At 45.2% G+C, this 19,318-nt stretch overlaps 1 protein-coding gene across 1 annotated transcript in view; it reads right to left on the bottom strand.

Annotated features, from left to right (window-relative positions):
- Dtd1 (D-aminoacyl-tRNA deacylase 1) overlaps positions 1-19,318 on the bottom strand; it is a 158,999-nt gene that overhangs the window by 14,732 nt on the left and 124,949 nt on the right. The window contains exon 5 of the mRNA XM_055602619.1: positions 3,101-3,273. Coding sequence (XP_055458594.1) covers positions 3,121-3,273 — 153 coding nt within the window. The 3' untranslated portion in view covers positions 3,101-3,120. The remainder of the gene's footprint in view (positions 1-3,100; positions 3,274-19,318) is intronic.

The following is a 19,318-nucleotide window of genomic DNA, read 5'->3' on the forward strand; positions in this document are numbered from 1 at the left end:
TACATGCCTGTGTGCAGAGCTTGTGTGTACACATGTGCACAGCGTGTCTACATGCCTGTGTGCGGAGCTTGTGTACTTGCGTTGATGAGCTGGGTTCGGTTCTTTCAGATGAGTGATCACGCTTTTATCCTTCTCCTAGCATTTCGCCATGGGAGTTTAAACATTTAATTTGTGTTAAACTTGTAGCTGAAGCCCTAATTCTCCAGAAAAAGGTTATTTTTTATAGTCTAGCAGACGTCGAGAGAAAAGACACCATGTTTACAGTGTCAAGAGAGTGAAGTCTGGGTGGCTGCTTTCCGTCATAGGCTCCACGGCTGGAGGCCCAGGCCAGTGCCCACTTCTGAACAAGTTCAGTGCTTCCTGACACAACTGAGCTGACAGGCTGGGTCCTTCTGGCCTCCTCAGTGGGTGGACGCAGAGGCCCCATCTTCCAATGCCTCCCTCCGTGGTGCCTGCAGGCACTGCACACAGACGCTGGAGGCCTCCTCTCCGTCATCCCTCTCCATCCTGTCCCACTGTGCCCTGTCTGCACATGCCACAATCCTTTCCTCCACACAGATAATTAACCAGTAGCAGCAGTATTTGTATGACAAAACTGACCACCAGCAGGAAAACCATCGAGTTTTAGACAGAGTAGAAACAGACAGTTTATGCATTACGTGAGTCACACGAAATGCCATCAATACTCATAAATGCATCATATTAATTAGAAACCAAATATCACATTTTGTATACAACTGACCCACATCATGCTTTTCAGTTCATGACTAAAAAGCAGTGGCTTTAGGCCTGAGCATCAAAATGAGAAACTGGTGAGTTGGTGGCTGTGACTAATGAGGGCCAATGTGATGTGACCCTTTCTCTGACTCACTTCACTCATTCATAAATATGAGGTAAGTCGCCAGGACCAGTTACTATAGCATCGTCACCTTCCCCCAAGCACACTGGAAGAAAGCACAGTGCTGCAGGCAGGGTACAGGAGAAGTCAAAGGCAGAGGATTCCTTCACAGCCCCCACCCAGCTATCAGTGAGGCAGAGGCCCAGTCTTTCTGACCTCTTTGTTCATTCCTTGATCTGCTGGGAGTGGGTACTCATGCACCCACCCATTACTAATGTATCTCAGGATCTGTCATGAACGTCCTCAAAGCTATAGGCATCTTAGAGGCACTGCCTTTAGAAGGGAAGAAAAGGCCTTGCTGGCCACTGCTCCTCTTGCAGTTTGGCATCTCCAGGATGACCCTGTCTTCAGACCTGATTTAATCAGTTTATGAGCTGAAGGCTCCAAAATGCATGCTTAAGACCTTTCCTCAGCCCTAGCACCACAGACACAAGACCTTGGCATTGTGCATTCACCTGTCCCTACACCACTCTAGATGGCCCCAGTGCTCACAGCGATTCATCACCAAGCTGATCCTTTACCCCTTCCCCTGCTATTTCTTTGGATTTCTGCAGTTCCTCCACACTGACCTGTCTATTCCAGCCTCACTGTCTAGAGCTGGAGGATGCACTTTTCATGTTATGCCTGACTGTGCTCTTTTGTTTTCAGAGGTTCCTCACTACCCGAGGATGAAGTCTGCATTCCTGGGAGTTACAGACCAGGTCCCCCAACTTCACAGAAGCATTACACTCTCCGCACTGGCGCCCAACCATTCAGCTAACCCTAACTTCCTTTCTTCCAAAACAAGCTATCTTGTCATTTATAATCCTCCAACAAAATAATGTTGCCAGATCTGGAGTCTTCCGACTGTGCACAGAGTCAAGGCTTGGTCTCCACTGTGGCACTCTGGGAGTCAGTGGAATTTTTCAGAGATGGGACCCAGTAGGAGGTCTTCAGGTTATTTGAGGTGTGCTCCTAAAAGGAGACTGTGGAGTCTCAGCTTTCTCTTCCTCCCCTTTCTCTCTTTGTGCTTCCTAGCTATGAGGTGAACACTTTGTATCACCATGTACTCGTACCATGATATACAGCCTTGCCAAAGGCTGAAAACTCAACAGGGTCAATAAATCATTGGCTAAAACCTCCAAAACTGTGAGCCAAAATAAGCCTTTTCTCAGCTGTTTTTGTGATAGTGACCAAAAACTAACACATTTTTCACTCTTGCCTTGGCAGCTATTCCTGCTCCTGTCCTTCATCTCCCAGTTCCACATGCCCCTAAAGGTCAACTTCATAGCCCTCTCTACCTCACACTTTGTTCTGCCCATGCCACATGCACTTGGCTGTGACACCACTGTTTCTGTTCTTCTTCCTGAATGTGTGAACTTCATAAGATCAGGCCTGGACCCTTCACATCTGTACTCAGTATTTGTCCAATGTCCATCAAATAAGGGGCTTTGATAATTACATGTAAAGAGGAAACTGAAACAGAAGGTCATTGAGGCCTCTGGGGCTACTCAACACAATCCTGGCATAATGAAGAACTTGGATATAATGAAGAACTTGGCATCGTTTCAGGAAAGTAGATGGACAATGCTAGCTGGTCATGGTGGTGCATTCCTGTAGCCTCACTACCCAGGGGACAAAGGCAGAAATACTGCTGTGAGTATGAAGACAGCCTAGCCTATAAAGTTGAGTTTCAAACCCATCAGAGCTATATAGTAGTAGCACTCTCTCTCTCTCTGTCTCTGTCTCTCTGTCTCTCTCTCAATATAATAAACAAATAAATGGCAGTGCCATGCAGGATGAACGGAATGATGGTAAAATAGAAATGAGGCAATAGTGAGAAATGACTTTAGAGGACACTGGCTTCTGTTGGAGTGCTGAGGTAAGAGTGGCAATACGGACAGGGTGGGAGAGTAATGACAGAAATGAGCCTGACAGCAAGAGGACACACAGTTGTTAGTCAGGGCCAGGCAGTGTGGATGGCATGGGCAGTGCAGGAGGGACACACACCTGTCATGTGTGGGCCTGTCACGTGCCTGCATCCTGCCTGCACACATTTCAATATTCAGCCATAACCTCCTCTGTGCTGGAAAGTAGCCCACTTAACGATGCCATGAACAAACGTGCAAAGATGGACACTGCCTCAGCAGCCAGCTCACCCTGCTTCATTTCTGGTCCCCTAAAATGTATGGGGACAAAGGTGCCCATGTGGGAACCTCCTACCTGAGTTCCTGCTTCGGCATCTATGGCTCCCGCTCCGAAGACACGTCACCCTCTGCCCCGCTGCTGGCGCTGCGGTCTTCTTTTCGGGGTGTGTTTCGTTCTTTGCTTGACTCAGAAGGTCCCTTGGCTCTGGTCTTTTCTTTTCTCTGCTGCTGTTTCTCCAGCTTTGACAGCTGATTAAAAAAGAAAATATTTTAAAGTGGTGAAGATGTGACTAGGTAGTCAACGCATCAGGACTTCCCAGGTGGAAACCACAGGAAAAGCCTCTGCCTGATGCCTCGTTTATCCCAAGGGCTCACAGGTCAAACTATGCACAACGCTGATCAAACAGCACCTGAATCCTCCCACAGATTTACTACCTGCTACCTATAATGCCACTCTGACTCTTCTTCACCAGCATGTGGGATATGAGCCATGCAACAGGCTTCTTCTGCAAGCTCAGAAGAACGCCTTAAATGGCAAAGGCTTTTAGCTTGTTACCATTTTTTTTGATACTGCTATAGCTTTTCTCGCTGTTGTCTTCCCACTTACTATGTTTTAAAGGGTGTTCAAAGTGTTTCTCTGTTTGCTAAAGGTAACAGAGAAGACTGTGAAATGAGATACACCGAGCATTGTCTCAGTTACATTCATTCCTGAGCCTAAAGCCCAACTCACCCGAGCCATGTGCTCCTATTAACGCTAACGGGAGTCACAAATGGGCCACCAGCCACTGGTGCGTCCAGCTGCAGGGCGGGGGTGGAACAGCACATGTTCGAATATGACCTGTTTCTTCCCTTGATATCTCCCCAACAGTTTCAAAGTAACCACAGACTAGACAGTCAGAAGAAACTTAGGCCAGCTCACACTGAGCTACAGTACAGCCTCTTCATACAGGCCTGCAGAGAATACTAGCCAAGTTTTGGTTCACGAGATTTTCTTGGACTAAGAAAGGCATCTGTACCAAAGCCTGAGAGACAGCAACACCCAGCTCCATCTGCTTCCCAGACCAAGTCTGCAGGCATTTTCTTCATCACATGAAAAAAAAAAATCAGTGAAGGGCTAGCCTCTCCCAGCTGGCCTCTGCCCCATGTCCAAACATGCAGTCACTTCACACTGCCTTCAAGAGCACTGCTTTTTATAGACAGACTCTGAATTCAACCTTTTATTGATGAACAATCAGTAGCTTTCAATTAGGTCCAAGAAACCAAATTTATTAATGACTGGCTTATAGTACTATCTATCCCAATGTCCATTAACTTGAAAAGTTATACCCAATAACCAGGCTGGTCGACGTGCTAATTAGATGTGCTGAATTTCACCACTGATTCAGAGACCTTCTTTCCAGGCAACCTCCCTTACAAGACCCCACCCCTGAGAGATTGTAAGGGCCAGAGGTGGTAGATAACTACAAGAAAGTGATATTTTCCAGACACAACAGGGCACTGAACCATGTCATATGAACCATGTGACTGTGACAGCGTGCACATGACCCGTGTTAGCTCAAGCCAGACAAAAGCTCAGCATGGAACAGTGGGAAGGGCCTAGGAAGTCCCACCCCTTCTGAGGAGCTATTGGCCATTGGTTGCTTCTAGGAGAGGAGGAGTCCATTTCCATTAAGGGTATGCCCTCTAGTAGGTCAACCACTCTCCAGGACACACCCCATAGCCAAGAGTATTTGAGTAGACAGACCACATAGCCAAGAGCATTTGAATAGACAAATTGGATCTGGCAATGGTTTGGGGGTTTTATTGTTGTTTTGTTTGTTTGTTGGTTGGTTGGTTTGGTTTGGTTTTTAAGTGGGGGCCCGTTTTATGTTTAAGGGAGTTTTGTTTGTTTTTGTTTTAAGGACAGAAAGATTTCTCTGTGTAGCGTTGGCTGTTCTGGAACTCGCTCTGTAGACCAGGCTGGCCTTGAACTCAGACTACTTCTGCCTCCCAAGGGCTGGGATTAAATGTGTGTGCCACCACCACCTGGCCAATCAACTACTGAGAGAGAGTGGAAAGGAGGGATAGAAGGAGGGAGGGAAGTGGAAGGGAGGAAGAGGGAGAGAGAGAGTACACAAAGTTGGGTGAATTGGAAGATAGGGATTGTTCTGAGAGGATTTGGGGAAGAGGCTAAATATGATGAAAATACATTGTATAAAATGCTCAAAGGATCAATAAAAATATTTTTTTTTCAATTTTACCCCATGCACACAGGAAGGCTCATAAGAATGTGTAGTATAATATCAGGGAAAAAAAGAACTAGAAAATGCCCACTAATAGAACAGATAAATATAAAATGCTAAAGTCACAAGAAGTAATACTGTAGGACAAACACATCTACAAGGATAAGAAATGAGAAGATTTTAAAAATCATGTTGTGCACAAACAAAGTTTCAGAGAGCACTACACACCATGAGGAACTCACACGCCACACACCATGATTAGTTCATGCACTGCACACTGTGATACGCTTATGGAAATGGGGGGAAGTCAGACAGCTCCAAGGCATAGGCTGACTTGGGGGGAGCGGGGAAATGGTGGGATGGACGCACACAGGCTTCACCTGGAACTGTCCACTTTCACTTCTTTAACAACAAAACCAGAGCTAGAATTTGCTTCCTGACTAGGGCCAGGCCATGAGCCATTTGCACAGGACACATGGAGAGCAGATAGAAAGATGTTCACAGCAGAGTGTATGTCAGCACAGAGCCTCCTTCATTGACCATCACCCAGTGAAAGACAAAACCGACTACGCTGAGCTCTAGGTGTGTAGCCGACTTCAGGCTGACAGAAGCTTGTTGTCTGCCCATGGCCTAGTAACAAACAGCTCATTCCAGTTTTTAGCTGTTTTGGGTTTGTTTTTTTGTTTTTGTTTCTTTTTTTTTTTTTTCCTTTTTAGGTTGGTTGGATTGTTTGTTTGTTTGTTTGTTTGTTTGGTTTGGTTTTCTGTGGAGCCTTGGCTCTCCTGGACTCACTTTGTAGACCAGGCTGGCCTTGAACTCAGAGATCTGCCTGCTTCTGCCTCCTGAGTGTTGAGATTGCAGGTATGGGCCACCGAGCCTGGCTAACATTTTTAGCATTTTTAAATGCGAGGAATCTAGGAAATGGTAACGAGAACTTTTGCTGCATTTTCTCTGCAGCATTATTTTCCATGAACAAATATTTACTTTATATATTCTAACACAGATGAGGAAGGGCTTTCTACACTAAGGATGATTTTTTTTTTTTTTAATTTCTCTCTTGGCATTGAAAACCTCTTTCTTTTTTGAAACCGTAAGGATAGACAAGGGTCTCTCTGTCTTCTTTTTTTTAAAATCATCTTATCTTGTAAATATACCCACTGGTACAGAAATGTATACACAAAAATGGTTAGGATGGCAAATTATATGTGTATTTTGCTAAAATTTGAAAATAATTTCTGGGGCTAGAGAATTGGCTCAGTAGTTAAGAATGCTTATTGTTCTCGAAGAAGACTCTGCTCCATTCCCAGCACCCATGTCAAAGCTCCAATTCCAGGACTTACCACCCTCTTCTGTCCTCCATGGAAACCAGGCATACTGAGATATATTTAGGCAAAACATCCATACCCATAAAATAATGTTTAATTAAACTAATTTTGGTATGCCAGGCAGTGGTGGTGTATTCCTTTAATCCCAATGTTCAGGAGACAGAGGCAGTCAGATCTCTGATTTCAAGGCCAGCCTGGTCTATAGAGTGAGTTCCAGGACACCTATGGCAACACAGAGAAATCCTGTCTTGAAAAAGACACAAAAACAAACAACTACAGAAATAATAATAATAATGGTAAATACAAGTTGACAATACATGCTGAATCTCCCAATTTCTTTTATTTTCTATAATTCCGGTTCATAAAACCTAAAAATTTGGAAGTCAGTTTTCTGCCATACACTGTGTTAGGCTGCCTTTTGATGTATATTCACTCCTGTATGCAGTAAGTATAGATAGATACCCACAAATGCACACACACAAGAGGGGATCACAAATGTTATACGAGACAGGTGTTGAAAATATGTTTGTTTCAAAAGGTAAGAGGCCCTCTCAGTTTTGTTTCTCCTTTTTCAAGGTAACATACAGGAAATGTGAATATTACAGGTACCAAAACTGAATGCCAGCTGCACTGCCAGACCTCACCGAGGCCTACTGTGTTCCCACCTTTTGGCTCCTGCTCTGCTGCTCTTGATACCAGGGCCCAACAGAGAGGATGATGGGGCATGATCCCAGGGGACAGGGCCTTCTCAGGGGAATCACAGCTCCATCAGCTGCAGCTCTGACACAAAGCATTGTCCCATGCTGTACAAATATAGACTCGGGCTTGAACTTCACCTTAACCCTGACTCCCACCACCATGAGCCAAGCTTGTAAATCACATGTGCTAATTCTTTAAACAACAGGCACAGCCATGTTTCTGCCAACCATGCAACGCTGATTCTCTTACATTACTTATCTTAAAATAACCCAATCCCACATGGCTCCAGGCCACCAAATAAAGTTCTCTGGGAGAACACTGTGAACCAAATTAATAAATTTAAGCCTTTTCTCGGAAAACTGGGTCCAGGGCATCCGGGAGGTGGAATTTATATCTCAGGGCAAAGAAACAGATGGACTAATTTTTTTCTTTTTCTTTCTTTCCTCTCCTTTCCTCTTCTTGTCTTCTCTCTCTCTCTCTCTCTCTCTCTCTCTCTCTCTCTCTCTTTCGCTCCCCTTCTTCTTTCAAGAGGATAGAGTTTTCCTTTTCTCTTTTCCTCTTCATTACCCTCTCCTCCCTACCCTTCCCTCTTAGGAGCTAATGAGAAAGGAAAGAAGAGACAGAAAAACATGGTGTTGTGCACGGGCTCATACAGAAAATCTAGCTTTCAAATTAACATGAGATCCACATCTAAGAGAAAACCAAGCACTGTGGGTCCGCGAGTGCTGATGCTGACTGCTTCTGGGGCCTTTTCTTTTCTGCTTGTTTAGCGCATTGACGAGAATGTTCACATTGTGAAGGAGATCTTGTCCCAAGGACTGGCTTTTATGCCTTAGAGACAAATCCAACTTTGCAAAGGCAGCTCTGGAGAGAAAGACCCCTCCAGGGGATCAAAATGAAAGACTCTTTTCATTAATATCCCCACACTCTAACTGCATACTCTAAGAATAAACTCTCTGCAGCCAAGCCTGCATACTGAAACACCCTGAAGAATCGACCAGGTATACAGCGGGCACAAAACTAAATATAAAGGACACAGTGAAAACTGGGCTATCATGAAGATGGCAAGCCCTATCCAAGGATTCTCCCATTTTTATACATATGTCTGAACAAGCATAATGCTGATATCACCTGCTTGGATGCTGCTTTGCTCTTCCACCATATGAGTTTGCTAACTCTTCAAGGTGTCAAGACAATTTGTCATCATCGTGAACAGTCTATGGAGAAGCCACTGTGATAACCACAGTTAGTCACATCCCAGCCCCTTTTTCCTTCCTTCCCTGAAGCACAAGCTTCTTGCTTCAAGGGGAATAGTGTCTGACCTCAGGCCATGTGTTTTTGACCTATTGGAGCAGCAGGGGTATCAAACTGTATATGGGAGGTGACATCACCTTCCTTCTTTACTGACCTTGACCACATGGGAACCCTGGCACAGCACAACTCTTGGGATGAGGAAGAGCTTCTGAGGCACAGAAGCCTCTGAAGCCCTAGCAGGGCTCCTCTGTTAGGGATAACAATCATGTTGTTCACGGTTAAAAAGCAATGTGGTCTGGGACACTTGCAAGCTGAGAGCAAACTTCTCACAAACCAGCCATGGCACTCCATGTGAAGAGGTCACAGGCAAGGCTATGAGTTTTCTCTAGCTTTGGCAGCATGTGAACAACTAAGACAGACCAAGCCCGTGGCCTCTAGGTATTAAACCCCCACCTTGTGTCTGGGGAATCATACAATCTCTCTCTCTCTCTCTCTCTCTCTCTCAACATATTAACTTCATTTAACAGATATGTCCTGAGCATAGGCTATAGTCCATGCCTGGACAGGGGACAGCATCATAGCAGAGAGAGTAGCTCGGCACTTGCGTCTCTGGAGCTTACTGTCCACAGAGAAATGGTTGGTAACCCCACTTAGCTGCCAGAAGCCTGTCTCTGCTGTAAACACTTGAAATGTACATATGGAGGATTCATCATAAGCCCACCTAAATGCAAAGGACCTGGGAGCTCCCAGACCCTTCCTGTTTACCCAGAATATCTGCCGCATTGTCAGGCCTATGATGGAAGATAGCATAAGGCAGTGCAGAGCCTGAGTGGGAAGTGGCTGCAGGAAGACAGAAGCTGAAAGTGGAGAGTCACACAAGGAAAGCTGAAAAACCAGATGCCAGTCCCAGTGAAAGTGCGGCAAAGGGAATGAATGAGGAAGAACTTTGGGCTGTGCTGCCCCTCAGGGAGTAGCTGGAGCATCTTCCAGGAGTGGAGGGTGTGAAAACCACTGGTGGACTCATCCCAAAGGCTCCAGACAGAGCAGATGGGGAGGCAGTAAGGTGCATGGGGCTCCAAATGTGAGTGGTAGTCAGGGTAAAATAATGGTAGGGGCATCTGTGGCACATACAAAATGGCAGATGGACTTTCAGAAATGTGAATGAATAGAGCAATTCTGTTTGGAAAAGCAGACCAGGCCTCGCAGGGAAGGGAGGCTTGGGCTCCCAATTCTCAGCAGTGGCTAAAGAGCCCTCCATCTACAGGTGCCTTGATAAGGAAAAGAACTCAGCCAGCTACAGATGTGTGACGGCACCTTGCGGATGAGGGGCTAGCCTTCAGGGTTGGGGTATCTGTCTCTAATGACGGTAGCAGTTCAATGGCAAGAGGAAAGCGGAGTTAGGCTGGCCTTTGATTCCCACTGCCCCATCTGCTTTACCATAAATGGCACACTCAGGGCACTGGATGTGCAAAGCACCACATAACCAGGGACCTGTTATCACTACCCTGTTCTTTCACACACATACACCATTACTTGGGGCATCTTTAGAGACACATATATTCATGATGAAGACAGACAGTGCCATGATAACAGAAACTACAGAATGAAAGGTGACTCCTGCTTCTGTGGCAGTTGGGATGAGGGGTATCTCTATTAACAGTCAGAGGATTTGAGACCCGGTCCTTCATGTTCAGTCAGACCTTGTAATCATAAAGACTCCACTCTCTGAAGAATCCGGCACAGTCTCCTGATACGCAGCTAGCTACACAAACAAGGTTGAAGGGCCGAGCAGAGATAGCAGGAAGGGTTGGGTATGGTGTCTCCCTGCCCCACCTACCTCCCTGGAGACACCTCAAACTACCAGACTAAAGCAGTGCAGGCAACTTTGCAGGGGTTCCCAAGAACTGGCTTCTTTGTGGTTTATTTCAGAGCAAGTGAGGTACACTGTAACACTTGATGGAAGGATCACAGTCAGAGGGAGATGGTACCTTACACTCGATTTCAACATAATTAACGACAACAGTGAAAAATCACAGCAGCTGTAGATGAGCTATGACATTTTTGTGATAAGTCCACCCCCCCCCCAAAAAAAAAAAAAAAAAAAAAAAAAAAAACCAAGTCTGGTCATATCATTTCTGTTACTGGAATCAGCCTCCATACTCAAAGGACCCGTACATGGAAGGTGAAAAGTCTACCACAGTTCTCTAAACTCCATCTTCACACTGAGGAAACAAACGACCCCTTAGATCCTGTCAGCCAATGGTTCCCCCTCTGGGATTCTGAGAACTCAAGAGCAGCTGTTATTACTCCCAGATTGACTCTGAGCACAATGAGGTCAGTAAAGAGAGAGCTTGCCCAAAGCCACGTCCAGGCCAGTTAGGCTGGGCAGAAGCCAGGTCTCAGGACTGCCAGCCAAGCCTCCAGTTGACCTGACTTCTCTTTGGAGCAAACGTTCACCTACACTTGGATTTACCGAGACTGCCAGGCCTAGAACAGCAAATCCCATTCCCACTCTTGTTAGGATAATGTGGGGTACAATCCTGTCTTTGAGTTATTTTAATGCTGGTTATTTCCTGCCAGACTGTTCTGTCCTGCATTTGAGCAAAATCTAATTAGAGAGGGAAGAAAATAACAAAAGAAAAAGTTAAGCCCCATGAAGTCAGTTCTGTGGTTTTTATAGACCCTGGTGTAGATGGGAAAGTTCTGTTCCAACCAACCCCTTACAGAGATTCCAAGAATGTCTTATGGTGCAAATCACACAGCTAAAATGCCCCCCCCTGTAATTACCTTTTAAGCACTACAAGGCATTACTCCTCTGGGTTGCTAGCCCACACCTGTGACTCCGCTGATGTCAACACTGGCAGCTACAGGATGCTGCAAAGAAGGACATGCCCAACCAGGTCTCTTGAGATGGGTACGAGTTAAAGGCAACAAAATGCCCAAACACAATAGCTGCAAAATTTTCTCTCCACAATGCCACCTTTTCCAAGTGTCCATGAACAAAGAATGCTAGCGGACAAACCATGACTTCTTCAGGTCCTCTCATCCACATGTGGTCCTTCTCTTGCCCTAGAGATTCGAAGCTGCTGTCCTTGCTTGTTTGACTGAATACTTAACTATTCTAAGGCAATATGTAAAAAAAGCAAATAGCCGAATAAAGTCAACCATGAACTTTGTTGTCTAAATCACTAAACTTCATCGTTAGGCTACAGAGACTTGTGGAAGGTATGTTTCTTGATCATTGTATCTCCTCTGCCAGGCTGAGTGTGGAGATGGCCTTTCTCCCAGTGCCATGCAGGTACATGAGACCCAGCCAGCCCTGGGACTGCACCAGGGGAGCCCACTGTCCTCAAATGTGCCCAATGTCCTCGGGAGCAAACTACTGAGGGAACGGCAGGACCCTGCACTCGACAGTATTGGCAAGGGATAGAGAGCAGTGTGGTTCTAGGGAAAGGCCCCTGGGTTTCCAGTACTCCATCATATCACACCTCACACATAGGGGCAGCACTGTGTGTTGTGAACAAAGAGGAAGTTAGGAGAGGAAGGCCTTAGGGACCATGGAGGAACCTGAAGGAGAAATGGGGCCAGGGGTTCTGTATGATCATATTTCATTATACATGTGAATGAAATTCTCAGAGAAGCCTGCACTCAAACTCTGAGGAAGGAACACTCACCAGATAGCCCATGCTGTGAGTCAATTTCACACACATCCATTTCTGCTCTCAGACCTGGTGGGAAACCTGGGGGTCTAAAACCTCTTTGCCCTGTCTTGTCCCTCTTCTCAAAGGCCAGGTGACAAAGAGTGGGGAGAGGAAAGTGATTAAGGGTCTAATCAGGAAATGACCAGCAAAACATTGGAAAAAATGCATGTCTGTATCTCCCTCCATGTCTGCATCTACCACGCACTGAAGAGATCTGCATATTCCTATGTGAAACCTGTAACTGACTAAGCCATTTTTTAAAAAAAGCAACTGGAATTTATAGTTGAACAATTTGTTTTATCAAACTACAGCTTGATATAATTTTATCTTATGTGATAATTCGGAAGGCATTTTTTAAAAATATTCTTATGTAATGGAAAACCTGACAGAGCATTTAGGGGGATGTTTCCATACACACCAGAGTCTGCCATTGTGTCAACTGTCGTGTTCTGTTATTTTTAAATCAACTAGCTGCTTAATAAAAACATTACGAAGCAGAGAGCACACATGGTACCTAATTTTCATACATTATTAACTCTGCTTGAGGTTTTGTGGGAATTTTAAAAAAATCAAGTAAAAAGGCATCTGTCCCCATCTGCAATCGTGCAAGCTAATTTTATTTTCTAATTCCCTGTTGTTTCAGCATGCAAAGCTAGAAGGGTGTGGTGCCCTCCTCTTGTTCTTGCTTAGCTAAGTGTCCTGGTTTAAGTCCTGGCTTTGCAGGCTATGGCTGGATCCACTTTAATCTTCTCATCTAACTGGCCACTTGTTTTAGACTCCGATGGGATACGGAAAGTTCAGTCAGCCCCCAGTTCCCAATGGATGCTCTGTACCTTCCTGCCATCAAATGCTGTCAGAGTCCCCAGGTCCCCAGCCCAGAGGCCACCTGCAGCTCCTGTGAACAGCTACTCCTCAAACCTTTGGCTGTTCATCTCCGGTACCTGCCCCTCTTTTGATAGAGATGCTTCCTGGCCAGCCACAGAAGGTCAAGCCACTACCATTCTTAGAAGCGGTTCCCTGGGTGTGAACCTTCTCAGGCTCTGCCCCTTCCTGGCTCCCTTCCCATCCCTCACATGCTTCCTAAGGCAAATTCCTAAATATAAACTCCCTGGCCCTAAGTCCTCTCACGCTGGGGAACTTAACCACAGGTATTAGAAGTACCCTGTAGTAAGCCACATCTCCATGTGATCACTCCTTAGGCAGAAGCTGTTTGTCAGCTGGCCATCTACCAGCCGGAACCTGACACTCCTTCACGTCTCTTCACATCTCAACAGCAGGGAACCACGGGGCTATTTAACGTCACAGTCTTCCTCTTACAAGGCCCTGGGAGAGGCTTCAAACTTGAAGGGATTGTTGGGTGATTTTGAGTGGAATCCTGTGACAATTTCACAATACATGCAGCTTCTCTGCAGATCACATAAATGGCCAACTATACACACTACAGTGATGGCTTTATTACTCTGTATCTACTTCCCCACCCTACCAGAAACAAGCTATTGACGGCATTTCCCACCCAACTAGTGTCAAAGCGGCCTTCTCCCTACACCTGTGGCTTGGAAATGGTTTTTCTTCTGTGAGGGATGATCATAAAAGTCCTAGAGTTCTGAGACAGAAGTAACCACTTTTTCTCCATTTATGGATGAGGGCAAGGAGGGAGAACCTCCATCTACTGTTCCAGCCTCCTGGGGACCTATGATTTTTCAGGACATAGACAACTGAACACAAAATAATATAAGCAACTATGTAATAATAAGCAACTATAGTCAATGTGTACTTTTGACTTGAGTCAACATCTATGGCATACGTGGCACATGCCTGGTTAAAATCCTCAACATCAGTAAAGTTTAGAGAGATACTTGAACAATTTCAGTCTGGTTTTCCAATGCTTGATTGGTAACAGAAAACTCTTCATAAGCATTTTAAGCAAATAATGTTCTTTAAATAATTCAAAATGTTTCTTTAATTGTAATAATCTTCAGGAAAAAGAGGGTCTCTCTCCCACTTGGTCTATATGTTGTACAAATGCCAAGACAACAGATCTGGAACAACGAAGAATTATTGCACAGAATAACTATAAGCAGAAAAGAGGATGTTGTGGGATCCAGAAAGACAGTGGGCATGACCGGAGGAAGAAGCTGATGACAAGGGCGGACAAAGTGAACCCTCAACAGCCAAAAATCTAACCTGTCCACAAGCAGCTGGAGAGGGATACAGAATGCAGGTTCCCATGAGAACGGGCAATCAGAGAGAAGGCTAGGGGCTCAGAGAGGAATTAGTGAAAAACCTTCAAAAGACTGCAAGAAAACAAGAAAGACAAGTAAGCCTGTTGGGAAACACTGAAAGCTGAACAGTGACAGCAAAAGCCACAGGGTGCAACCTGGCTTGTAGTGGCTTAACCATCCCTGAGCCACAGTGTAGATGCTGTTGACTGCTTCTGTGAAAAGAAATGAAAGGACAGTACAGAAAAAGACACAGCGCCTAGTCTTTCTATTAATAGCCTGAAAATGTAAAAATTTAATAAATCAAAAATAGTGAAGCTCTGTTAGTGTAGGAGAGACAACAAAATTCTGAACGAAACACCTTGAAATGTGCTAAAGATTGGTGCTTGGGAAGGAACAAGAAGGAACAAGCATGGGTTATTTGTCATTATACACTTTGGAATATATTATTTTAATTATCTGCATAATTAGTAAACACTTGCAAATTTATTTAAGGCAGAAAATACATAAAGCAGATATAGCCAATAAATCCAGCAATACAGAAAATAACATCAGTGACTGAGAAATGTCAGTTCATATAATTTTTCCAAAAGTCAGAGGAATAGGCACTAAATAAAAAAGAGCAGAAACAAAGAAAGTTAACACAGGACGTTTTTCAGAGGCCCTCTGTGGTAGGCTCCTGTCCTGTTCCCTGTTTTCTCCCTCTTCTGATGTCCATCCATTTGCTTTTCTGAGTGAAGACTGATCATCTTTCCCAGGCTTCCTCGTTCTTGCTTACCTTCTTTAGGTATACAGATTTTGGTATGACTATCCTATATTTTATGTCTAAAATCCACTTATAAGTGAGTATACACCATGTGTGTCTTTCTGCTTCTGGGATACCTCACTCAGGATGATCTTCTCTACTTCCCACCATTTGTCTGAAAATTTCATGATTGCCTTGTTTTTAATTGTTGAGTAGTATTCCATTGTATAAATGCACCACAATTTCTGTATCCATTCCTCAATTAAGGGACATCTGGGTTGTTTCCAGACTCTGGCTATTATGACTCTACCCAGGAGAGTATTAAAACAGATGCTGAGACTCATAGCCAAACTTTGGGCAAAGTAGGAAATCTTATGAAAGGAGGAGGAGATAGAAAGACCTGGAGGGGACAGGAGCTCCACAAGAAGAGCAAAAATTCTGGGTCCAGGGGTCTTTTCTGAGACTGATACTCCAACCAAGGACCATTCAAGGAAATAATCTAGAACCCCTGCACAGATGTAGCCCATGGTAGCTCAGTATCCAAGTGGGTTCCCTAGTAAGGGGAACATATATATATATATATATATATATATATATATATATATATATTTAAAAAAACAAGGAGTCAGAAGACCAGGAAGTCTTATCTGTAAGATGGGAATTGGACGGAGAAGGATGTGGGTAGATGCAGAGAAACAGTGAGTAAAGACAGTATCACATGGCCTCCTTGGCTCAAGTGTATACAGAGAAGAGAATAAAAAAGGTGCAGTGAGCATAGCCCCTTCTCTTCCACACCAGCAACAGCCATCCGTCTGCTTCCGGTAAACCCCTGACCAATTATGCGTGGAAGAGATGTCAGAATGACTGCATGGGGACAGACATGTGGCTAAATGGAAAGAAGAATGGAACAAAACCAACCAACCACCACAACAATGTCTCCAGAGTCGAAACATAAAAAATGACAACCTAAACACTGTATGTCAACTGAAATTATTTCTATACAGGCAGGCATCCAGAAACTATTATGCCCACCTCTGCAAGTAAAAAGCAAAAGAACAAGTTACTCACAAAAGAATTCCAGCCTCTGCAGAAAATTATGCTAAGTAATGTAACCAGTAAAATGAGTTATGCAAATTATAAAACTAATTCTTAAATGAGAAAATATATAATTCAAACAAAAACACGATCAAGCATCTCTAAATCTAAAAATCCAGTTCCAAAGCAGTTTTTTAAAATGTGCAGAAATTCACATGCCTAATGAGCTCCTCCAGAAAAAGAAATAGTTCAAGTTCACTAGCAACTAATGATGCAAATAGAAATGAGCTATAATTTATGATTCATCAAACTGACAAGAGCTAACAATTACACCCTTGAGCCTTTGCGAGGGTTTGAGGAAAAGATCCTTCACATTGGTGATAAGGATTATAAAACTAGAGAACACGGCCTGCCAATGTACTTCAAAGCCCTAAGCACATGCATATTTAAGCACACATACATGTAAGCATATGCACGCCTAAACACACATGCATGTCAGCTCACATGCAGGTCTAAGCATGTGTACATATAAGTAATCAACATTTCAGCACATATATATATATAAGCCCAACACACATCTACACACGCATATCAGGACTCAGCAACTCCATCCCTCCGATTTCTCTTGTAGAAACAGCTAACTACCAAGTACAAAGACACATGCACATGTAAGAGGATGTTTGCTGCGTCTCCCTGCTTCACAGTAGAAAAACCTCTAGAGTGATCCACACATCAACAATGGGGGGTTCTTTCACTAGTTATGAGCTATTCTGTCCCGGGGCATGCACTGAGTCGTTGCTATGGGTGACAGCGGTTAGTGTCAAAAGGAGGCCTCTCATCTCTTCATTCTTTAAGTAGATTTTTGGCAACAGCATAAGGTCATTCTGAATGCTGCCGTGGTGGAAGTGTGGAAAGCTGAGGGCACACATCATAGGCTAACCCTGAGAGAACAGAGCTGAGCATAGCGACAGAGGACAAGAGCAGCAGCAGGGTAGGGCAGTGCCTAATCAGGAAAACCACACCACCCCTGCTGCTCACGGTGTGCTCCAGGGGGCACTCTGAGAGGAAAGGGATCAGCAGGACGTTGCAGACGGCAGGTGAGGCATGGGAGGTCAGTGAGGAGAGGGAGGGAGAGGGAGGAGCTCCACTCGCACTCTTCCCACGTGTGAGTTAGGTCGTGAGAACACACAGCTGTGGCCACTTCACTCTCAGCCGTGCTCTTGCCCGGCAGCTCGAGCAAACCTAGGCGGTCTTTCTGTGAGCACCTTGAAAGAATGCTACACCCATCACCGTTCTCAAGCCTGCCAGAGAGCAAAGTGCCGTTCAGATGTGAAATGATGACACTTCCCACGGATCAATGAGTGCCCAGCTCTAAACGGCCCCAGGTCACTTGGAACCTGTTTGGTCTTCATCTGCAGACACCTCAACAGAAACCAGAGGTGTAGCAGGCAAAATTTCCAGAAATCTAATGTTGGCTCTCACCAGTCACTTCTCAAAGGAAAGAAATGTTAACAAAACACCACAGGTCTCTCACGAATTTCATTGCTGTGGGAGAACACATATTCATAAAAACATCAGCAATGGCCATGCTATAAACAAAGCTGCCATTTCCTGTGCCAAGATACTGCCACAACTAGAGCAATAGAAAACTGCTAGGAAGTATCACTTCCCAACAGGAAATCTGCCCATGATGGAATTAGAGAAGAAACAATGTTCGAAGCCTCTGTGCTCCTTTGATTCTCCAGTCTTAAAACACTCACATTGATAGACAGACCCAGGAGAGCCTACAGGGCTTTCTAAATGTACCAGCACTGTCATAGCTCCAGGGAGTTTTTCAGAGCCCCAAGAAGCCTGGCAAGTGTTCCCTATCAGCCTACAGGATCCTCCAGCTCCAGCTCCACAGACCTCCGCAGACCTCCAGTCAGATTCTCAGGGCATTCATATGTACTTGGAACTGTGAGCTCCCTGCACTGGGAGAAGATGCACGGAGCCTTGTACTAAATCAAATGAGGACTGATGGAAGACGACAGGAAAGGAAGTAAGTCTCTCTCTGCAGCCAGATCTTGGGGCTACTGTTGATGAAAAGTCAACCCTTATGCTGCCTTCCATCTCCCCATTCCAATGGAACTTACATTAGTCACTTCTCTCAGCTCTGCAACAAAACACCTGACAAAGGAAACAGGAAGGGAGGGAGGGAGGGAGTAAAAGAAGAAAGGGAGGAAGGGATGGAGGAAAGGAAGAAAGGAACAGAGGGAGAGTGGGAGGGAGGAAGGAGGGAAGAAAGGAAGGAGGTGGGAGGCTGAGTGGGCTTATTTTGGCTCACAGTTTCGGGGTACAGTCCAGCATGACTGGGAGGTGTAGTGGCAGGAACAGGAGGCCGCTGGTCACATTGCATCCGATCAGGAAGCAGAGAGACAAAAGTTCACACTCACCAAGCTCTTCCCTTGTATGCAGTCCTGCACTGTGGCCCAAGATCAGTACCATCCACATTTTCTAAATCTAGAAAGTGCCTCACAGGCATGCACAGAGATTTCTCTTCAAGATGGTGCTAGGTCCTATCACAATGACATCAACATAAATCATCACGGTCCTTCCTAACACATTCCAGCAGCCCAGCGTCCTGTGTGTTTACTCTACTCTGATTCCCTACACCCCACCCCAAAATATGGCCTGCCAACTCCTAACTGCCTTTCCTGCCCTATCCCAGGAAGGTCTTCTCTGGAATTCACAGGCAGGGCCCTCTCACCCTCTAACTTTCATGGACTTCCTGAGGACTCTAGTCTCTGGCCTGGATCTTACTGGCTCCTGGAGGACAGTATTTCCCCTGAGGTCCATGGGAAATCTCATCACACAGCTCTTACCCTCCCTCCTCCCAGCACTGTCCTCACCACTGAGAGCTGCTCTCACCCACAAGTAGCAGGGTTGGTCACACTCATTTTCTCTCTCCTTGACTCACAGCCTCCTTCCCTGACCATACCCTGCCTATGGGAAACTCCTCTGAGCTAGACAGCCAAAACTAGCCATTTTCAGAGGGCAAAACCTTCCACCAACCCTTACAAAATGGATCCCATGGGGTGGAAATCCAGGCCTTCTT

Source organism: Psammomys obesus, unplaced genomic scaffold (assembly GCF_907164565.1).
Source record: "Psammomys obesus unplaced genomic scaffold, mPsaObe1.curated_primary_1811, whole genome shotgun sequence".
In the NCBI taxonomy this organism is placed as follows: domain Eukaryota; kingdom Metazoa; phylum Chordata; class Mammalia; order Rodentia; family Muridae; genus Psammomys; species Psammomys obesus.